Source organism: Pteropus vampyrus, unplaced genomic scaffold (genome assembly GCF_000151845.1).
Source record: "Pteropus vampyrus isolate Shadow unplaced genomic scaffold, Pvam_2.0 Scaffold2, whole genome shotgun sequence".
In the NCBI taxonomy this organism is placed as follows: domain Eukaryota; kingdom Metazoa; phylum Chordata; class Mammalia; order Chiroptera; family Pteropodidae; genus Pteropus; species Pteropus vampyrus.
The window spans coordinates 2,741,867-2,765,632 of record NW_011888783.1 but is presented as its reverse complement, the minus strand read 5'-3'; the positions used below and the strand labels follow the sequence as shown (position 1 = coordinate 2,765,632).

The window sequence follows — 23,766 nt, the reverse complement described above, 5'->3', positions numbered from 1 at the left end:
AATAGGGATGCCTAGAGAACCCACCCGCTCTGAGAGGTGAGTGCTTCAGGTAGAAAAATGGGTCTGATGCAAACTCCATAATTTAAAAATCCTTGGGATAATAAGTAATCTGTCTTGGTTTTAGAGATAATTCATTGCTGATCTCTTTGCTTATTCTTATGTAGCTATTAAAGAAGTAAAATGTTACTCTTATGTATCTTTTATATTTTTTCCCTTGGAGAATATGTAAGAAAACTTGACCATGGCTACCACTGGGCTATGATATTGGAAGAAAGGGGAAAGGGCTAGCTTTAATTTTCATTTAATACCTTTTGGCATCATTCAACTTTCCTTACCTTGTTTCATGATGTGATAAGCAAACTTTTAAGATAGATCCAATATTTCCCATCTCCCCAGAGTACATGCCCTGCATAATCTCCAGGTCTATGAATATGATGGATTTTACTCTTGTGATTTTATTATGTATTGTGATGTAATTCACTTTAAGAGAGATTATCCAGGTGTTCCTGACCTAATCACGGGGGCCCTTTAAAGGCAGAGAGTTTTCTTTGGCTGCTTAGTGGAGGATAAGAAATAGCAGTAATAGCAATAGCAGTAGCAGCAGCAGTTGTTGTAGTAATAGTAGTCGTCGTCATCGCTGTGGTCATTGTCATCATCATCATCAGAGATTTAAAGCACAAGAATAGCATGTGCCATTGCTGGCTTGCAGATGGAGAGGATTACATGGTAAGGAATGTGAGCAGTCTCTAGGAGCTGAGAGAAGTCTCTGGTTGATGGCCATCAAGGAAATGGGGACCTCTGAACTACAACTGCAGGGAACAGAATTCTGCCAAGAAGAATGAGCATGGTAGCAGATTTTTCCCCAGAGCCTCCAGACAAGAACTCAGCCCAGGCAATCCCTTGATTTCAGCCTTGAAGAAAGGGAAGGAGAATCCAGCCGCACACCATGCTGGGTTTCTGACCTCCAGAACCATGAGCTAATGAGTGCTGTTTAATGCTGCTAAGTTTGTGGTAATTTGTTACACAGTAATAGAAAACTACTATTATTTTTCTGTATTATTTTTAAGAAAATTAACAATTATAGCAGAGAGTATCTGGGTACTAGGATTATGGGTCATTATTTCCCTATTTAAATATTTTTTCCTTAAATAAAGAAACATAATAAATGTTATTTTAAAAAACCCAACTCTTATTGTAAGGATGCTCTTTCGAAGTTGAATATAAAGTTACTGTACTTAAAGAAAGTCAAATTTTCTCATTGATTGCCATTGTATATTTTATTTATTCATCCCTGTCTCATCCTAGAAAAGATAATATGTAACATTATAAATTAGGAATGTGTTTTCATGAGAAGAAATTCCTTAAAATTGAACAAACAAAACGAAACCCCCAAACAATAGCAACTTGAAAGCTATTGTCTAGACAGTTACTAAACGAGCAGTTTATTCCAGGGCGTGCTGGAACTGGAGGAAAGAGCACACCTGGTTTGTTCTTGTCTACTAGGTGAACCAGGTACCTCTCACAGGTCTTGATACAGTATGTGCTCCTTATTTACTTGTTCATTAGAAGAAATGAGTGCTCTTGCTGTCGATGTTGCATTTTAAAGACTATAGGTTTTCTTCCACTCAGACTCTCCCTTCCACTATTTTGTTTCATACTTTAGAGCTGAGAAATTTCTATTTCTGTGTATTCTTTAACTCCAGAAAACCTATGGCTTCTACAGTTTAGCCTCCTTCCATCTCTATCCTGGACATTTATGATATGTTACATAGCCGAGCTATAGTATCTCCATTATCTTAAGGACTATTTCTCAAATAACAATTTCCTAAAGGCTGAAAATTTATTTTTCTCTCAAATTATTTGTTCCCTTTTGCTTTGCTACTATAAGTTCAAATTCTTTATGTAAGAGATACTCAGCACTTTCCCTTTCTTCAATAGATAATTTCTCAGTGGCAAAGGTTTTCTTTTATTCTTCTGTCTTACCACAGATGCCCAATAAATGTAATAAATCTTAATAAAATTTTCCTCTCCAAAATGAATAACTTTATTGGGGAAACATTTCTTGCAGACAAAAACTCCCCGTGGTTATTGGATAATTCAGGTCTAACTGCTTTTATTTAATCTCTGAGAAGTCTAGTTACAAGGTAATTGAGAAGGATCTTTTGGTCTCTGACAATAAAAAGAGTGATTGTAGAAAGAAAAAGAGAGAGAAAACTAAAGATTATAATGAAATTATACCCAATGCACATCAGTCTTCCTTTCTTTGGTTAATTTCAGGGGCAACTTCATAAACTAAAATATTGCTTTTCTCCATTCCTCCTGGGAGGGAGTTTCCTTTTGTTATGCAGGGATTTAAAATTATTGATCTAAAGCCCTTAGAAATTTGATTTTTCAAATAAGAATACAATGCCTTTGCCTGCATGTCTTTGGGGGTCTGGCAACGGTTAACATGCAGTGGACCTTGGAGAACACAGATATTCCCTGTGTTCCCTTAGAGCAGGGATCCCCAACCCCCAGGCCATGGACTAGTACCCGTCTGTGGCTTATTAGGAACTGGACTACACAGCAGGAGGTGAGCTGTAGCAGGGCAGCGAGAGGAGCTTCATTTGTATTTGCAGCCACTTCCCAGCTCTAGCATCACCGCCTCAGCTCCACCTCAGATCATCAGGTGTTAGATTCTCATAGGAGGACCGGTCCCTCATGCCAGAAAGGTCGGGGACCGCTGCTGTAGATCTTCAAGTGGTTGTAAACATAATGTTTCTCCTTAACAAAGGACATCTTGCCCCATGTGCTAAATCTGTACAAGTTTTTTTTTCTCCAACTCTGAGCTCTGAAGGCTCAATTTAACATCCCTAAAAATGAGCTGTATTCTTTCCTTTTAGTACCTCATTACAAACAATAAAGAATTGAAGAATTGGAGTATTGGCCGGCAATTTTGCTATGGTATATGGCCAAGCAGAATGCAGACTTGCTTTTTGTCATCTAGAGGACCTCTAAGTTATTGACATGAGTAGATATTTTTCAACTACGACATAGAAATAGAGTAATCACACACGATGCCTAGTTTACCAAAAATACCAATCCCTTTGACATCAAAAGACTCTGCAGGTAACCCACAGGTAGCTAGCAATGCCAATAACAAGAAGTGGTGCTTTTTCATTAAAGCACCTGTAAACACCTTTCAACATGATTGGCAACTGTCTCCTCAGTGCATTAACTATGCAACATTAGCAGCAATCTTTACAAATTCAGTAAGCGGCAAGAAAAAAGTTCTTACGAGTTCTGGTAAGGGTATTTTTACATTTTATATTTCCCTAGGAAGGTTTTTGTGTTTTGTTTTGTTCTGTTTTGTTTTTCAAGGAAAATCCAATTCTGTTAGTAGCTGTTATTCTTGTGTCTCTTTCTCGGGAAGGAGAACCCGAGAACCTCCATTTCTGTAGACCAAGGGTCAGAAACTGTGGCCCATGTCTAGGTTACATTCAGAGGGCAGACAGTTATGACTGGCTTGCACAACATTTAAAATGATTTGAGCTAGTTGCCAAAAATTAAAAGCAAGGAGAATATCATGTAAAAAGAAATCTGATTTTTGACTCTTTTTAAAAGAAGTTCAAATTTTGACAATACTGGGCCTGATTTCTTACATAGAAACTGGAGTTGGGTAGTGGCTGCCAGTTTACCCTAATTCAGGGAGGCTCCTAGAATGTACCATCCTTTTTTGGGAATTGGAAAAACGTAACACCTTTGGGTGGATGAATTATAAAGATGCCCCTTCAGAGAGGACACAACCCACATATAACAGCTTTGGCATAATTGCTGCCACCTCCTCAACCATTTCACTCATGTGTGGTGAGCCTTTTAGGCATTTGGGTTTGTGACTCCTGCCAAAGCCTTTGGAAGAAGTCTGCCTCTGCATATGTCTTGATGGATGAAGGCCGGTCTAGAGAGTTTTCTTTGATTGCTTGACCACAGGAATTGAGACACCAGCATTTGCTTGACCCAGATCCTGTTTTCCTTGAGAAGACAGTCGAATGATTTTGTGGAAATTATAATTAGAGGCTAGGTCTCCCTCTCCTCAAGGTTCACCCTACTTTCTTAGCCTCCATATTTCCCCTTCCAACCCTTTATTACTGATTTGGTATTTGCTCATTTTTTTAGCCTGTGAGAGGATGTGTCCAGGCAGGGTATAGTGATTTCTCCAGCATGACACAGGAATATGACTCTTTTAACTTAAAGAGTTTGAGGCAGACTTTTTGTGCCATCTTTGAATTAGCCGATCCAGTATCTATCTCTGTTGACAGCTTGCCCTTATTAAACCATGCCCCAAAGCAGACCCTGCAGCCACTGACAGTCAACAATGCCAAGGAGCTTAGGAGCCCTTCTGTGGCTCTCCAAGAGCCATAAGCTGCTTTATCTTAGCATTTGTATGACAACCATCAAAATCATCTACATAGTGCAGCTGTATGTGATGTTGTGTAAGAGCCAATAAAATGCAGTTAACATTACACCATCTAACAGGTTATAAAGCGATTCATCATTACACATAGCTGGGTGATATAATGGGGAGTCTGGTTTGACAGAAGCATGGATTTCAGACTGGCGTCAAGCACTCACTCTGACACCCAATAGTTATGTGAACTTAGGCAAGTTTTTTAACTTTGTGACTTTCAAAGGAAAAACAGTTAAGTTATAACACAATGAGTGAGAACTTAGAGTGGTTAAGAACTCTGGAGTTTCCTCCCTCTTCCATCTTACTATTTGGAGTAAATTAACTTCAAAAGTCTCAGATGCAAAAATGGTACCTTTCTAATAGGATGTGTTTGATTAAATGAGATAGTGAACATGTCTAGTGTGTGGTAGGTACTGTATGTCCAGCCTGGTGAAAAGTAAGCTATTAAAAATGTTATTTTCCTCTCCCCCATGTTTGTGTCTTACTGCTTTGAGCACAAAGAATTTTAGAAAATAGGAGGAACAAATGTTTGCATTGCTCAATAAATATTTAATGAATTGATTTTACAATAGGAAGTCTTTAAATGTATGACTATCAAGATGCTTTGCTAAAGGTGTGGCTTCTTCATTGGGGCAGTTTCTGTAGAAAGTTAAAAATCATTTCAGTGTTTCAAATAATGCAGCCCAGTGCAATGGTTGAAACAAAAATAAGAATGTATCTTTAATAATGGGAGTTACTGCCTGTTCCCTTTAGGAATGAGTTCCTGGCTGCAGAAGTCTTTATCTCCGCACCCAGATCAAGCAGAATACAAGGGTCGCAATGCCAATTTCATCTGAAACTTGTTTTGCCGTGTCAGAGTCTCTGTGTTTAGAAAGACTGGTGGTTGCTATGGAATTGATAATAATGACTGCTGCCTGTACCTCGATTCCTCATCCTCTCAATCTCCAGTATAAAATCACTTAGACTTGGGCTGTAGGGCAGTAAACAAACTTTGGAGCAAGAATTAACTGAGCTTAAGCATTAGCGTCTTAATGTAGGAAACGACTTTCACTGTAACCTTTACTTAAACTAGCAGCTTGGCTATGTCAAAGGAGCTTCTTTCTAGTTTCCTGATGGTGGACTGAAACACATGAGGTTCAAACCTTGATCTTCTGCACAGGTAGTGCTAAAAGCAGAAATATCTTGGGCTTTCATCATACAATAAATGTGAAAAATCTTTATTTTATACAGAAGTGGTCTTAGTGTGAGTCTCTTATTTTAATGTATAAAAAGAAATTTAGCCATATATTAGATTCCTAAGTGGAGACAGAAAAATATTCCTGTTGAAATATATGTCTATATATTTTAAAAATAAAATCTTGTAGGAAAGTGACATCTTTGTTACATTTCTGTGAGATTTATGATCTACATAATAGATGCGTCTTACTCCTGAATTATATTTCTAAGATATGGATCTCAGTGCTTATTAATGTATAACCGATCTTTGGGGGAAAACTAATCCAGTCCTTGAGCTCCAGGCACATAAAGTTAGAAATGGGTTATTGGATGGGTGGGGAGAAGACATATCTGATTTGGGGACTTTGCAGCCTCACCAGAATGCAAATAATTCAACAATAACCCAGAACAAATAGCTTCCATTTCCAGAACTGCTCCTCTCTGTAATCCCCACGGTATGTGTTTTCCAACAATCATCTGGCCCACTTCTCTCTTTTATTGTTTAGGATTTTAATGTCTCGAATGTGGAACATAGAATAAATGTTTGTTTGTAAAATCTAAGATGATGCCTAAGTGCAGTTTTTCCCTACATGACATAAGCATTTTTTAAAAGGAAATCTAAACATTACATTAACTCAGGATCCTCCAATTTCTTGGCGGCAAGAAGTGATAGCAACTCCATAAAGGTTAAACTGGCATGCTTAAGGCCCTTAGTGAAATTAAGTCTTCTACCAAGTGTATGATGCTCCAGAAGACAAAGTTTTACCTGTATGAATAAACTGAATGTACACTTCAATACATTCATGTGTGCAGGCCACTTAAGGTATTATAAGGTCTGGTACCAAACAATAAAAATGCAGAAGGAACTATCAAATTCATCAAGCTGCTGCAACAAATTCAGATGCTCTCCAGAGCTGGCAAGGTGATGTCAAGAAAGTTAAACTTGAAGAATGAGACTTGGATTTCTAAATGAGATCAGGGAAAAGAGAAACAGAGTTAATAGGGAAATCAAGACTGAAACAATCAACATTACAGCTATGTTTGGAGGAGAGTTTAAAATCAATTCTTTCTGCTCGTTCTAAAATTGTTCTGCCAAAAAACTGACATTGTTATGTGCTTTTTATTTAGGTTTATTTAGTCTTCTTTAACATAGCTGCTGTTAGTTCAGCAATCTAATATTGGGGTACATTACTGCAAAATAAGGACATAGCTGTAGAGTTATGTCATCGACACATTGGTTAATCCTATCCTTTTCATAAGACAAAGCAGTTTGTTAATACTGTCTTGGACTATCTGTATTTGTGAAGGTACTTATAATGAGTGGTACATACTAAATTTAGGGAATTTGCTGCTTGCTACCTGTCTTTAAAGTATAGTTTAATAGTTTCCTCAAAACAGTAGCATTCTGTAATTAAAACAGATGAAGCAATATTTTAGTATAATGTTAGGCAGTAGTAAAAATTACCTCATCTAAATAAACGTTCACATATACATAAACACTAGCATGCATTAAAAAGTTAAGAAACATTAAAATTCGGTGAAATTAATATATAAATAAAATATGACCTGGAATAAAATTACCATTATGTATAAAAAAGGAAAAACAGACTTCCCTTCCCAAATCTGTTGATTTTAACATCTTATAAACCTACATTTGGAGTATAAGGGTTATTTTGAATTTGAAAAACATTAAAGAATAGTATGATCCAACTTCTTAGAAAAGGCAGTATGTATTAATTAATTTTGAAGAATTGTGTTCATTCTAATGTTAAAGAGACATCCTTTTGAGTTTCCTTAAAGAAATATTTGTAATATCTTTTATTAAGAAAAATGCAGCTTTAACATAGTAATTGTGTTTTTTATATTATTTGAAAATGTTAGAAAAATATCGTGACATTATTCTAAGATATATGAATGTCTTTAGTATTGTTATTTAAGGAGTGAAATACTTGATCTAATATTGTAAATATTCTATTTTAAGCACATACTTTTTTCTCTGTCTTCATTCTCATTGGCATTGCTTCCTGTTTCTTTTATTTTCCAACATCTCCTTAGTTTCCTTTTCCCAATAGTCCTGACTTTTCTACATATCTTACTGCACTAGATAAATATTACAATCTTTCAATTTTTACTTCATTTTCATAAACGATGGCTTCTATTAAGTGGATGGCCAACTGAAATTCCTCTTTTACCTTTTAAAAAAATGTTTTCTTCTTAAAATATAAAGTAGTTACATCTTTAGCTTAAATACATATGTATATTATATATCACACACTTAGATTCACAGAGTTCTGAGGAAATTCAATATTTTACTGGTACTCTATCCTGCAAGCTTATGGAATGACAAAAAAATTAATCACATTTCATGACTAGCATTCTAAGTAGCCTATGGTTTTTCTGACTAAGCCAAATTGGTCAGCGTTTTTTAACTGCTCCATTTCTTCTTCTGGGTAATGTTGGAGAAATTCTACAGAAACAGAACCTAAGAGCAAATTAAAAGGGAGCCCCTGACGGGTTGCCTTCACAGTAAATCTTGGTCACGTGTGTGCTGCTGCTATGTAGTAAATGATTACTGCTTGGACAATAGCAAAGTAGTGAGTGGATGGTGCTGGAGATGCTGATGTGCAGGAGTTTGTTCTAAGCCCTGGTTCCTGATCTAAGTGAAGGCACAGGACCCGCACAGCAACCTGTGCTGTTTAGGCAGTCTGGTCCACCTGGAGAACAGCTGGCTTCACCGGCTCTTCATCTGACTGCTCAGCATCCTCAGAGGCCAGCACGTAGCCTCCCTCATAGCGCACCTTCTGTGCTTGTTCCAGGGCCACCGACTCTTCTTCCTCATCTTCCACAATAGCCAAGTCCACGTTGCTGTCCATGCCAGAGTTACTCCCTCTGGAGGCCGCCCTCCCAGCATCTCCCTCTGCTCCCTTCCCTTCCACCAGGTCGCTGGTGAGGGATGCTTCGGAATGACCCTCCGCGAAGGAGCTCTCCTCGTGATCATTCAGCATCTGGTCATTGCTAGGCATGTCTTCAGACTTGGTCTCATTTTCTGTCGCGCTTTCTCCCTCTCGGACTTTCTTTCGACCAAAAGTGAGGGGAGAGACTTTGAAGGGGGAGCTTTTCCCTGAGGATATTTTCTGATGACTGGAAGCGAGAGATTTCTTAATCTTCTCTCTCCTCTCTGCAGATACAATCTTCGTCCCCAGCTTGTTCATCTTTTTCTCGATGTTCTGGCGAGAAAATGCTTTCTTGAGGCTATCCACTTTTTGGAGGCTGGATCTTTTTATTTTTTCTGCCCTGCTTTCCTCCATCTTTTCCTCTGCACTGTCTTCCAGGGCCTCTTCGTCGTGGGGCAATTCATCCTCGGATGAGAGGTCCACCGTGTGCAAGGTTTCCTCCAGGGACTTGTTTTCATCAGCGAGGTCGTCCTTCCCTTCCAGTGGCTTGGAAGCTGGTTCTTTCACAAACACACTGGCAGGGATCTCATTTTCTTCCTGAAAACATGGACAATGCAGATTTCATGTTAATAACACATTTCACAAATAGTCTTGAACTGCTGCAATTTGTGTATATGTGTTTTCGGCATGATAGAAACCCAACGTCTGTGGCTTCAGCTTTCTAGAGCATGCAGAGTTAATTTTAAATTGGTCAAGGCATCCCCCCTGCCCCCTCAGGATGGATAAGGCCAAGGACTGCCTATTGAAAAGATTATGAGGGCATCTGGAAAGGGCTCTATCAGTGACAGGCAGAGGGGGAAGTGGGCTGTGGCTCAGATAGACCAGGAAGCTGTCTAGATAACAGTGCTAAAGAAAGTTACTATGAACCCTCTCTTCTGCCCTTCCCTGTTCCTGCCAAAATCCCACTGCAAAAGAGCCTAGAGATCAAGTTGGAAGTTAAAAGATGGGAGCAGAGTGAGAACTGGGAGGTCCTCAAGTGTCAGACACCATGTAAAGCCTTGATCAGGTTCCCTCCCTAACTAGAAGTCAGAAGTAAAGGATATGGTCAACTTTGGTATCTGTTCGAGAGTACACACTAATTTTTCTGATGACATAATTTGAGAGGAAGACACACAAGGCCAAGCCTTACTGGGGACCCACTCACAAATCCTTTGGTTTAGTATATCCTTTGTGGGTGTTAGTAAGGAAAGGTAGCAAACTGTGGTCATTTTTAGAGTAGTACAGGGGAAATATGCTGCCAAGTATGGCTTTTCAAATGTTTATTGTTAAACAGGGCTTCCAGGGGCAAGAATAATTTGGCCCCCACCTAGAGTTAAAAGTGAGGACAGCAGCTCAGGAATTTCTCTTCCTGCCCCCATCACTATATCCAGCTTGTAGGCATACAGGCAAAGATCTGCCTCTTGCCATACCTTGGGGAGCAGAGCCTGAGAACCTACCTCCAGACTGTAAGGGAGATGGTTCTCCAGTGCTGCTAAGCAAGGAGACTTGAATTTAGACAGACCTGGATCACACTGTATAGAAATCCCTCTGAATTTTATATTTGCTTTGAATATTGAAAAATGAGAGCCAGCCAGCAAGGTGCCTCCACATTTTCATTGAAAGCAATGGCACAGTAGAAAGCATGTGTGACAGGAGGCCCAAGTCCCAGTCCTTGCTGTACTGCTAAATGGCTGTGTGACTGTCAGCAAATAACTTAATCTCCTTGGGTCTCAGGTTCTTCCAAATATGAACAAGAGGAATGTCCTAGATTAGCAGCTTTCAAACTGCACTCTCAGGACAGTAGGGGTTCTGTAGGAAGGCTGAGGTGGGCCAGGCTCCCAGATCCATGCCATCCTGGCTTCAACCAAGGCCGCAATGTTACACGATTATACTGCGGACTATCCAGTACTTTTCAGTTGGAAAAATAACCAGATGTAGTGAATGTAAAAGTCTACCTTGATTGAAACTTCATGCAAAGTTCACATGAACGGTGAGAACTTCCCCTCTCATTCTGCAATGTTGATTGACTGAAAAATTGGGGTTATAATAATAATAAAAAAAAATGCTCTAACAGTAAGCCCACATACTTTTTTAACTTCCTGCCACAAAGACTAAATGAACAGTTTTGATATAGAGAAACTTAAAAATTCCTCTCCTTATTACCATTGAATGGTATAATTATGATACTCTGAGAAGACACAGCCCCCTGTTGCCCCCTTATACACACACATACACAAACCAGAGCTCTTTCTATAAACTGTTTGAAACAAAGGATAAAGTCTTGGGTAGAGGTAAAAAGCAGAACGCCTGGTTAAACAGAATCCTTGGAAGAGTGAAGAAATCCAGGATTTCTTTCCCAAAGCTCTTGCCACACTCTCCCATTTTGAATGTCAAAAATCATAGTATATGGAATATTACTCAGCCATAAGAAGAGATAAAATACTGCTATTTGCAACAACATGGATGGACCGCGAGATAATCATGCTAAGCAAAATAAGCCAGACAGAAAAAGTTGAAAATCACATGATATCACTTATATGTGGGATATAAACTTAAAATCAACAAATGAACAGGACAAACAGAGACTCATGGACTAATGGTTACCAGAGGGTAAGGGGAGGGGGTTGAGGAGGGAGGTGGATGCGGTAAAGGGGGTCAAATATGTGGTAGCTGAAGGAAACTGGACTTTGGGTGGTGAACACACAATAGAATATAGAGATGTCAAATTATAATGTACACCTGAAAATTATATAATTATATTAACTAATGTTACCCCAATAAACTTAATAAAAAAATTAAAAAAAAAACATACTATAAAAGACAAAGTAAAAAATTGAAAGGAGTATGGGATTCTCACAAATCATATATGACATAAACTTTTACAGAGTGCAACTTCCACATGTTTCAAGTTTCAACTTGTCTATCTCATTGGCATATACTCCTCATGCCAGTGGGAATTTCTGTCTCTTGTTCACTGTTATGCCCCGGCAACTAGAATAGTTCCTGGCAGCTCAACAGCTACTTGTCGAATGAGAGTATGTTGGGTAAGGTGGCTTTCTAAGACAACTGTGAGGGTGGCTGGAGTGGAGATTTCAAGCCCCTCTCTTGGCTAGTCTTGAAGACTACAAAAAAATGGGTTTCTCTCTGTAGAAGGAAGTTGGCTGATCATTGTTGTCACTGGGAAATGAGAAGAACCTAAGGCCTACGTGGTACAGTGGTTTCCACTTTTAAGGAAGGATTTTATTCTTAGTGATAAGAGGGGCAGACTGCAGGAATAGCTAGGACTTTGATGCTTAGTCTGGAAGCAAAATTACTTCTGGGGTTTGACAAGAGGATTGGGATGGTTTGACAGGAGTGGCTTGCAGGAAAGGAAGAAACCAAGAGCTCAGTGAAATGGTATTAAAAGTCCTCAGTGAAGAAGGCAAATTCAGATAGAAAACTGTAAAAAGAAGTCTTAGTTATCAGAGAGAAGGTACATTTGTGTAGTACAATTTCTCAGGGTAATCAAAGGATTACTCTGATAACTTTTCTTTCTTCAACCTCAACAAAAGGAAGACATATTAACTCTACTGCTAAAAGAATTAAACTAATAATATTGTACTTTTTAATTTAAATGTAAATTTATTATTATGTTGAATTTATTATGTTGAATCTTAGACCCTTGTCTCTCATCATGTACCCTTTGAGGACATTTGAGGAATGTGCATGATCAGGTCAATCAGAAGGGATCTGTGGTAGAAACACACTGCATATATGAGGGCAGTTGAGAGATCGTGGGAAACCCAATTGAACTCCTTTGTGCAATGCCAGGGAAATTTATACAAGTGCTCTTTAATGCCAGCTATGAAAATAAAACCAGCAGGGACAGACATAATCCAGAATGAGTTGGATGTGTCTTTATACAACTGGAAACAAGTGAGGTATTTCTTCTTGGCTAACTGCTAGCTTCTGCTGTCATTTTAATTACTTAAGCAACATTTTGTGTTCTGTCTACTGGACAGTGTTTATTTTGTGGCTTCTTATGGCATCTACTCTGAAGGTGAGCCTTTTCTTTTCACACAGGAAGGTCTTACCTTTCAATAATGATTGTTTAGAAGCAGAAAAATACTCTCTTCAAAATCTCTATTCTTTAGTAAAACGTAGGCATCATATTTGACTATGAAGTATTACAATGGTGAAAATTCAACTTGAACTTCAGACAGTAGATCGTCCGTAACTGCACTGTCCCTAAGGTGCCCACTCTCACCTGCATATGTCCTTGCTCAGGACACAAACACCTCAAAGAAACACTTGATATTTCACTTGCCTATAGGTAAGGTGACACTTCCACCTTTAGCTCACTGTCATAAGGTTTTTGATCTGCTTTCACTTCAGATTCCAAGATTATAAGCTCTTTCAAGGGGAAGGATCAACTATACATCTTCAATTCTGTCATTGCTTACTTATGCTACTCATATATCTACTAGGGGTTTTGATGACTTCACATGGCATCCCTTGTGGGTTGCATTGCTTCCTTGGGTAGTTCTACCAAGCAGAGGCCCCAGCAGCAGATGACTATTTGTCCTAGAGATTTATTTTCAAAAAGATACTCAGGCTCCACTGATGCAGCTGCTCCTGGTTCTGACCTTTCACAAGGACCCTTAGGAATTTTCAAAGGATGAGAGAATTAAACAGCATACTTCAAACATATATAAATGATATGCTTGCGGCATAAAAGAGAAAAGGAGTGGAAAGAACTCTTGAGAAGTGGCATTTTTTCTTGCACTTGAGTTTGTTTGCTCTTTATATTACTTCTCGTGAACTAATAATCTCAGTTGTGCATGTGGATATCAACACAGAGAAACTTGCCAACCTGCTGGATACTTCTTGGGTTGAAGCTTATGGAAGCAAATCTTCTGTGCATGTATATAGATAATCACATTTTAAAAGAGAAGGAGATTCTATGACTAGCATCGGAAAAGGAAGTCTACAGTAAGTCACTTTTAAAAGGTTGAAAAGCTTGAATAAGGAGAGACAAGCCAGTAGTTTGCTCTCTTGTCACTAACTTATCATCCTCGTCGTTAGAAGAAAATAACAATGGCTGTCATTCCCACAGGGATGTGGTAGCATCCTAGAGAAATATGAGGACCAAAAATTTGTGTCCATGAAATGTTTTACCCAATAATCTCTAAATACTAGTTATTAAAATGGAGCTATGCCCACCTGACATTCTGATTTATAGGTCTCTTTACACATTGATGGTTTTCTCCAATTTGTGTTTCTGAGGTATAGATTGCCAAGTGGATAAAGCGATTGATTAGAACTGCACCCCTAAGGCAACTGTCGGTGGAATCAGCAAGTCATAAGAATAAAATGCATTAGTTATAATCCCTGAGCAGTCTTTCACATTCTGGAGGATTTAAAAGTTTCATTATTTTTCAGTGTTATCAAGGGTTCAATTCTTTTTTAAGATCACATTGGTTAGGTGTTCTTTGTTACACACAAAAGGACACAAAACAAAACAAAAACCAAATCACGCTCAATTATTTAAAAGCTGATGTAGAAAACCCACTAAACATGAACTTTGCCATAGTGGAATTATAGTGTTTGTTTTTACTAATTTCACGATTTGACTCTATAATTTCTATTAATAAAATGAAGCCTTGCTAGTCACTTTGTTTCTCAGGGTCTCTGCTTCTTTGATATCAAATGAGGTTAAACTAAATGATTATTAAGGTGCTTTCCAGCTGTAAAATATTTGATTCTGTGATATTAACCTAAATCCCGTGAAAAATAATTAACAAATTGTAGAAGCAGTCTCACAGCATACTAATGGCAAATATGTTTTTTTTGTTTCATGCAAGAAACAAAACTAAAGGACCCGAGCTCCACTGGAGAACATTTTTCATTCAATTTGAACAAATATAGATTAAAAAACAACAGAAGAGGCAACATTTACTTGGAAGGGCTGCATCTGAGAAAGAGTTTCATTTTTTAATATGAGAGAAAGTAATAATTCTTTTGAAGAAATACCAACAATAATCAGTTATTCACTTAAAGTGCCTGAGGGAGTGCTGACATTCCATAAGTGTAAATAATAACAATAAAGATTAGTATTTTGTTTATCTCACAAACTAAAAGGGCACGGAATAAGTAGCATATTGAAACCAATATCCTACTATAAGAACATTAATCAATGTGATATAAACATCAAGAGTTGCAATATAAAGGCGTCTTTGATTATCTATATCCCCATTTCTTCTAAGTCGTTACTAATTTAGCATTTTTCAGAGCAGTGGCTTTGGATAGAGAATGTACAATCTTTTAAAAAATCAATTTTAAAATAGTCTGAAGTCATTACACTTTTAGCACCTTTCTAAAATTCTGATTTCATCGAAGGAAACCAAATGATGAATATTTGAACACATTTATAGGCTTGATTCTCCACGAATATATCCACAGCAAATATCTAACCTCTACTCTTTTCACCCAATTTCACAATTTTATGTGGATGAAAGTGTAAGCTGTCCATGAGTACTCTCATTTTCTTCTCTGGATTTGAAATCATTCCCAAACTGCTTTTTCAAATAATCATTACTAGAACCTTAAGAGGGCATAAGTGGGCATTGCACCCTCAGGCAGGGTCAGTTACCTGTGAAATTCTAGTCTCTTCAATCAACAGAGAAAATTTCCTCTTGCCTGTAAATTCACTGATTTTCCGTACGAAATCTATTTTTAGGAAAAGAGAGCCGTACTTACGGGCAAAGAATTAGTTTTATTAGTCTGTGGCATTTGCTTTTTAATCAGCAACCTCTCTGAGTCTCATTTCATTTATACTGGGTACTGTCACAGTATTTTGAATCCGAACATTGACCTTAAGCTATTACTTTAAAAAATGTAAGAAAGGAAAGCAGCTAAGTTTAACAAGGACGTTACAATTTATTTTATTATTCAAAGGGAGGTGAATTTTCTCCAGTTTAGATACTACTGGCTATAATTTGAAATAATTGTTAAGGCACGAGAGGCTTAAATCTGTAAGTCCAGCACAGATTTAAGTTTTAAATAATACAAAATAAGGACAAAGTTTGGAATTTCAAAAATGCAAATGTGTAAGTAGCTAGTAGATGATCTGACCAACCAACCAACCAACCAACTAACCATCCGACCAAAAAGCACCTGCAGATATTGGAAGACACAATAGGACTTTACAAACTAGAAACGTAATCTTCTAAACACTACAGTACTAAATATGCTCAAGTCAGGTGACAGTTTTTCCTTCCTCACTCTCTTATTTTACATTATATTTTTGTCTTAGACTAGAAACCAATGGGTTTAGTAGGGGAAAGACTAGCATAGCATTTGAGTGAACTGAAAGTGACAAAAATAACTTAAAGATGTAAAATAGTACCTGGTACATTACCTGCCCTCCTCTCTCTCTGCAGGTCTCGGAAACACCCACCCTCTGCCGTACTGTAAAGACTGTCCTGCTATCAGAAGGGTCTCTTTAGGATAGGTTCTTTCCTTCTTTCATAGCGGTGGTGACATAATACTGATTTCAACATGGTAGTTGTTATATAAGGTATGGCAGGGAGTGGATGTGTGTGAGTATGTAAGTGTGTGTGTATGTGTGTATGTAACTTTTAATAAATCTCAACTGATAAAGCATAAGCATAGCTATTTTAACATCCTGGGTAGGGTGAGATCAGTTTTTACTTAAGAGGCATATTTCTAACCAAGCAAAAGTGTAGCCTCTTTTCTGTGCAAATGCATTTCAAATCTACCCTGGAAGAGCTTCTATTCTTGAGTTCTTGTACCATGCCAATCACTAACCATTTTAAGTATGCTATTCCATTATTCCTCACCCTAGGAGAGAGATACTAGGGAAGAAGAATTAATGTTTAAGAGCATACACTTTGGAATCAATCAAATGTGCTTTCAAACCTCAGCGTCACCTCTTGCTTACTCTATAACTTCAGACAAGATCTAAACATCTCAACATCTTCATCTGTAAATTGGGGGGAAATGAGAAAATACACAAAAAGATGATAGGCAGAGTTATTAAGAGCTCAAAAGATTTTTGCTTCTATTAATATCTTCAGTGTACAGATGAGGAGACAGAAGTTTGGAGAAGCTACAAAAATGTACACACAGTTGGCAGGTGGTGAAACTAGGATTTAAACCAGTGTTTTATGGTAAAATTTATCTTTTCAACCCCTATTCTGGACGACCCTCTAATACAAGTTATTGTTTTATCCATTGGCATAATTACTACCCTAAAACCCTTACTTTAAGAAGGATCAAGAGAAAGCAACCTTTCCACCAAGGAACTGAACTTGTTTTTTATTTTTAATAATCAAAGTTGAAATTTCTAATATCCTTAGTCGAATAAAGGATCTTACATGGCTTAAGGTCCAATTCCTTGCTTCCTAAACTGCTCTTTTTAAAATTAAATGTCTTTGGGGGCTGTCTACTGAGAGGCCCAGAATGGAGCCTGAACAAGTTGCTTTGGATTCTCTAACCCCCACCTTGGTCATGAGCACCCCCATTTTACCTTTTACTCACTTTAAGGAGAGTTTTTACCATTTCTGGCTGTAATTTCACGCCTGTCAATCCAATGTGACAAAACAGGAGACCATTGTGGCAGGGCTTCAGGAGCAGCATGTGTCCTTAAGTTTCCCAATAATTGTTTTTTTTTTAATGTCAGATTTATAATTCTCTTGAAATTTTAGTCACATATCCTCTCCCCTCCTCCCCCTAACATCTACTGAACATCCGTGGCAAAAGAAAACAAGAACCAATCCCGACAAATTGTGATTTTCCTCTACTAGATAAATACATGTTTTTTTTCCTCTTTGAGGAATAGGACAAGAGATAATCTCCTTGATTCATATTGGAAAGAGGGAAATTTCCTCTGATGACAGATTTAAACAGGTCTGTACATGTTTAGTTTTGTTTGGAGATCAGTATTTAATTTAGAAATGCCTCGAGAGTTAAGATTTCTAATATCTTTTAGGCTAATAAAGTAAGAATCTTATATGGCTTAAGAAAGGCACAGTTACCGTATCTCTTCAGTTCATCTGGTGCATGAAAAGCTATTCCATTTGCATTAAAGCTAAAAAATTTCCGGGCTGCAAAAGCCTGCAAGGTATAGGAGGACATCAGCTGCCTGAAGCTTTACAACATCAAGTGCAATTTGGGGAGGACAAAAAAGCAGCCAGATGAGTCTTTCCTTTTATGGGAGGAAGAAGGCTTAGTTTCTAACTTGGCAGAGTGGACTCTTTTAGAAAAAGAAGGCTCCCTTGGTTTAAATCCCAATTTCTAAATCTCTCTTGGGAGATGAAGGCTCTTCTTGTGTGCCTTTCACAATCAAACAGTTGGTTAAAGCCTCTCCCCTCCATGGCTTTGAAATCCTCTCCTATTCACATGGTCACAACAAGACAGCCCTGGGGCAGGGATGGCAATTGATTCCTGGGCTCTGTGCTGGCAGGGTTCCACTGGGCGGAAGGGCTTCCAGCATTAGGCAGGGCTGCCCTTGGATTTACAAATGCCCACCACTTGTCTGAACAACAGCCCCACGCAATCTCCCTGTCCCCAGATAGCCTCTTGCTACATTAATTGCATCATTGATGCATTAAAAAATTAAAGTGACCTTTTTATTCTAAGGCAACCATTGGAAGCAGAAAATATTCAAGACTAGCCTTTGTAACTTAAACTGATAACACTGCTTTTATTTTACTTTGCAGTTGTGGTCTCTGTGAGCAATGAGAAGCATATTTAGTGTGTTTGTAAAGAGTTATGCTCTATATTTTTATTGCATCATTTGCTAGAAAAGAACTCAACAAGATTGCTTTGGCCAAGAGTCTTAATAGAAAGATGCTAGTTCAACTCTAATGGAATCAGTTTTCAATATTTGGTCAGTCCCCAAAACACTGATAGGCTTTGGACAAAGGGTTACTTTAAACAGCTATGAGTTTAACTTCTTTATTTAAAAACTAACCAACAATCAAACCAAACAGAACCCTCACATGATTATCTCATTACCACAAAGAGTTAATAAACAGCCACTGAATTAATTTGCCCTGTGCGACTCATAGCTGCAGTCAGAGCCCCAAGTTCATAATGCAAAGAGACAAATAGATTTGACTGGGTGCCTGTGCATCTGCTCAACTTCCCAACCTGTATGAAGTGCATCCAGGTGCTCTCTGACAAATAAATGACCCTGGCCTACTAACCCCTGGGGCATCTGCTTTGGGTTAGGCTGCAGTGACCTGGGAAATTCCCATAGTGTGTGCAGATTTCACACTCGCCTGCTGAAGGCAGACAGGGACAATGCCTTCTGCGTGTGATCCCTGACAGACAGAACAGATGTACCATCTCACAGACAAATGGCCTTGAGAAACAGGCCGATCTCTCATAAACTTGAGTCCCAGCTGGGTGGGAGGAGTAGGGGGCACTGACCTGGAAGATGAGCACTTTGAAATGGTTGCGTCTGAGGAGCTGGGCATGGTTGTTCTCCAGTCTCTTCACCTGCGCGCATTGCCTCTCCATGCGCTCCTTGACTGCGCGCGTGTGCGCACTGACCTTGCGGGACTTCTCCAGGAGCTTGCTCACGGTGTTGCTGGTGGAGGCCTGGTACTTGGAGAGCTTGGTGAGGTCGTTCTGGATGCCCTTCACAGAGCCCTCTAGGCTGATCTGCCGCTGTTCCATCTTGTGCTGGTTGTCCTGCACAGCATCTAGCATGTTCACCAGCTTGTCCAGGAGTGTGAGCACCGTGACGGCGTTCACCTGCGAGTTGTCCCGAATGGCCTCGTCTGTGCTCCCCAGGTTCAGGCTGGGGCTCGGTGTGGAGGAAGGCACTGGGCTAGGGCTGGCTGGCCTCTCCTGCCGCAAGCCAGAACCCGGCTGCTGGAACTTTTCAGCTTGTGCAGCGTCCTCCCCCATGGCTGGACAGGTAGGAACGTTCTTCTTGCTCCAGTGGGGACGGCGGTGAGGAGTGCAGAGCAAGGCTGGCTGGTTTGAGCTCAGAGCACCTCTCCAGGACTGGCAGAAGTTCAGACAGGCAACAACTGGCTACACTGATCTGGGGAAATGCATTCCAGCTGCTCTTAAAAGCCCTACTCCACCCAGTGGGAGGCGAAGGTTACAGAACTGAGAACTACTCAGAGTTCAGAAGTACGCTCACACTTCCTAACCACATTCTCCCCAGCCCAGGGCACTTTCCTGCAGGTTTAGCTTTTCTTTCCCACTCCTCTTCCCTTTTAAAAATAAGTTCAAGCCATATTTCAATCATGACTTCATCTAGGGGCGGAGAAAAACATGCTAACCTGGCCCAGCTCCACAGCCTCCAATTGGCTAAAGCTAGTAAACTTTTCTCTGGCTGCTATGCTACAGATGCAACAGAGTGCCTGGTTGGGTTTTTTCTTTTTTTTTCCTTCCTGGATACAAGTTATTGTAACGGAAAGTATTGTTTGCATTTGTCCTAGAACTGACTGACGGGCTGCAGAACACCTCGTGTCCTGAGAGAGGCCAAGTTTAAAAGGTACTTGGAGCCAGCTTGTGTTGTTAATTTCCGAAGGCATGGAAGTAATCCTGATAATGACAAAGAAAACAGCCCGGTTCTTATTATTACCCTTGTAATTGGCCATGCAAGATAAGTCGAATGAGACTGAGCTTCAGGGACGTTAAAACATGAAATGCTGTTTTGGACTGTTATCATGTAATAGATGGAAAATTTTTGAACAATTTTTTTTTTTAATAAATATGGAATTTCTTTTGAGAAGTAAAATCGAAAGAGGAGTCTCCTTCCCCCAGTAAATAAATCCTGGTCTCTTTAAGAACCTACCATGCTTATTCGTTTTAAATAATTTTCAATCCCTACTGAGATTTTCTCAAATACCCATCTCTGTAAGGCATTTATTGACATGTGCCCAGAAGTGTGACTGTCAGGCAGGTTGAGTTGGAGTTTCTGAAGTGCTTCTAATGTTTGACATTTCCAAATTCCTGTTCAGTGAAGTGGCACACCTGTTCTAAAACATGGCCCTTCTCATCTGAGCCCTTGAGATGTGGGGCTTATTTCCTAAAACGACTTTACATGCTTGAATTGGTTTTAAATGTATTCAGCCCTCGAAAGTGCTTTCAGCAGGAAGTTTGTAATAGGCCTTCTATGAACAGTTTTGAGAAGAACAAATGCCAGCTCATATTGGGTAGGGATTGATAATGGAAAAGTGCCATTCTACAGTGGCAAAATCTGCACGTAAGCCGATCAATCAGCAGGTCATTTGTTGTTACATTTATTGAATTTGTGAATTTCCACTATCTGCTCAATTCTATGATTGATGAACTATTCAGAAGATACTAATACAGCATGATCTAAGACCTTGCCCTCAATGAGTATACCTGCTAGAGAGACGAATTAAAGATATTTACAGAGACCCTCGATTTCCTCAGATAATTGGTAACCCCAAAACCTACTTAAAGTATTTATTTTTAAAAAATAAGGACAAAATATTAAAAGATTTGCTTGGAACTTTATTTTTTAAAAATGTAAGAAAATTATTAAAATTAATTTATCTTAATTTAACAAAATTTAATTGGTCGATGATGTTTTAAATATTAGAACAAAAGACGAATCAAGTGCTGGTTTTGAGAAGCATAATTTTCTAACAAAATTATATGGTATCAGGATATATCCCTTTACATTTAACTTCTGTGGGCAAATCATAAAGAGTCATTATTGTAAAAATATTTGAAGGCTTCATCAGTTTCCCAAGAGCCTTTCTTAAATTTTGACATTCAAATCATTCTCTTTTGAAGCACTTATTGTGCCATCATCTGTGTGGATTTTTTCTTCTTTAAATGTTAACTATTCCAGCTGCAGATTCTCATTCGTCAGAGAAGTTGCCCATGATTCAATGGCTTCTCTAACATTACTTTCATCAACTTCATGATTTCTTACATATTTTGAAAGACTTGCAATTTCACGTTATAATCACGTTGCCCTGATTTTGCATTGATTTCTACTGATTTTGCATCGCATTGTTGGATATTGTAGACTCTGTTGGATGAATAGTGACATTAAAGACATGAGGTTGAGGTGGGAAAGGAGAGAAACTAGTTGTTAAACAGGAAGAAAGGTTTGCAAATGAGCTTATTTGTTTTTTAAAATTAATTTTGAGTAACATAAGTAACATATCCTAACAGTTCTCTATTGCTGTGTAACAAACCAGTCTCAAATTCGGAGACTGAAAAACACAACAGTCATGAGTTCTATTTAGTCATGATTGTGTGAATGGCTCGGCAGGGCTCAGCTGGAATGGGTCATCTCTGCCATGTTCATTCAGCTGTAATGGAATCTGAGGTGGTCTCCAGCACATGTCTGGCTCCTTAGCTGGGATGAGTAGAATGTGGGATTTCTCTCTCCTCAGTATTTTAGCCTCCAGGGACTCTTCCTCTGATCTCTCTAGTAGAGAAACCAGACTTCTTTATATGATGCCTCAGGATTACCAGGAAGTGGAAACAGAAGCTGCCAGGTCTCTTAAGACTAGGCTCTGGAACTCTCCCCTTGTCACTTCTACTACATCCTATCAGTCCAAGCAGATTACAGGCCAAGCTCGGATTCAAGGGGACAGGAGACTCCTTTTTATGGTAGGAGTAGTGAAGTCCCAAGGTAAAGGGGAAACAACGTGGGAGAGATCATTGAAGCAATCTTTGGAAACAATCTACCTCAACCTAAATACGTTCTTTCAAAAGCTATTACAAATGAAGCTGAAAGCCCTTTCAAGCACTATTTTCATTCCATTCCCTTTCACTTCTTGTCAGAAGTAATCATTTTATGAACTTCAAGTACGTCTTTTGGAAATTATATTTAGAAGTGATCAATTCATTAGTGAATAGTTTGATGCTGTGCCGTAATTTGCTCTGTTGCACAACCTTACAATTATGGGAATGATCAGGAGCTATGTAATGGAAACCTGTCCTGTACAAGACAGCATGTAACTAAGTAATAAACTGGGTCACAAACTCTAAGGGCATCAAGAGTTTATACATGGGGAAAGCAAAGGCAATAAAAGAAAGCATTGTTGTTCAGTTAGAGTTTGAGGTAAACCTGAGCGACCACACTCACCATTTTGTTGCCCTGAATTAAATTTGAGTTATGTCAGAGAAATGAGTGAAAGTCAGCAATCAACTCTTAAAAGACAATTTTTGAGAAATTAAATCTACTTATTACATACTATCATGTTCCTTAGAAATAAGGTAGTGGATTTCGACTTGATACAATGGCAGATAGGAGGCTCCTAGAGGTTTTAGAACATGTAAAAGTGTTGTGTTTAAGAAGGATTATGGCAGCAATAAAATGTAGCAAGGGATTGTTCTGTTGGTAATGTTCGTTGAATGGGAAATAAGTACTAGACACTGAGAATGCAAAGATGAGTGACATATATCTGCTACTCTTCAAAAACTCCCGCTTTACTGGGATAAGGAGGCAGGTTGACAAATATTGGGTACAGATGTACAGGTGTGGTGCTGGAGTCAGTTACATGAGGGCTTTAGTCACAACGGTATGGTTAAAGGTCTGAATCCTCCAACTGATCGCCAGCTGCCTACTGTTACCTCAGGTCTCTAAGTCATATAAGGAGAGAGATCACTCCAGGAAAATGCTTGCTTTATTATAGGCTAGAGCATCAGTCATAATCTCTGTGAGGTTTCCCATTTTGGATCATTAGTAAGCCCCAAGGCTTGGTCACCCTTCAGCATAATTTCTAGACCTGAGGCAGCTCAATGTCTTCTTTGGTTGGCCTTTTCCATTTAAACCCCTTTGGGAACCCTGACATTCTAGGCCTTGCTACGCTTCTCACTGAGAGGTAGGATCTAATTCCCATTTCCTTATATCTGAAATAGCCTTAGCGACTTGCTTGGCCAAATAGAGTGTGTCAGAAATAACATGCTGGGACTTCTGAAGCTAGGATATAGGAAGGTTTGTGATTTGTTCCTCAGTGTCTTGGGACACTAACTCTAGGGGAAGCCAGCTCTGTATTAAAAATATGACTTTGTTGAGACTGCCATGCTGTGAGGAAGCCTAAGATAGCCACATGGAAAGGCTATGAGGAGAGAAAAATACCCGGCTATTTTCAGATGTGTCAACTATCTTCAGCCATTTGAATACCTCCTTTCCCCTGCCCTGCACATATGACT

General features: G+C 39.0%; 1 protein-coding gene and 1 long non-coding RNA gene across 3 annotated transcripts in view; one reads left to right on the top strand and one right to left on the bottom strand.

Moving 5' to 3' along the window:
• Nucleotides 1–6,774: 6,774 nt before the first annotated feature.
• On the bottom strand, nt 6,775–19,798 carry CAVIN2 (caveolae associated protein 2). 2 transcript variants are annotated; one of them, XM_011355870.2, is made up of 2 exons: nt 19,186–19,798; nt 6,775–9,153 (listed from the first exon to the last, which is right to left on the bottom strand). In XM_011355870.2, exons 1-2 carry the CDS (start codon nt 19,513–19,515, stop codon nt 8,359–8,361), a joined length of 1,125 nt encoding a protein of 374 aa, XP_011354172.1. In that variant the 5' UTR covers nt 19,516–19,798; the 3' UTR covers nt 6,775–8,358. The 2 variants fall into 2 exon arrangements, with proteins under 2 accessions (XP_011354172.1, XP_011354163.1); XM_011355861.2 differs by having other exon boundaries at nt 19,033–19,793.
• Nucleotides 19,799–19,969: 171 nt separating this feature from the next.
• The window catches only part of LOC111737786, a 50,795-nt gene continuing 46,998 nt past the window's right edge, over nt 19,970–23,766 (top strand). The window contains exon 1 of the long non-coding RNA XR_002779565.1: nt 19,970–20,113. This is a non-coding gene — a long non-coding RNA (uncharacterized LOC111737786). The remainder of the gene's footprint in view (nt 20,114–23,766) is intronic.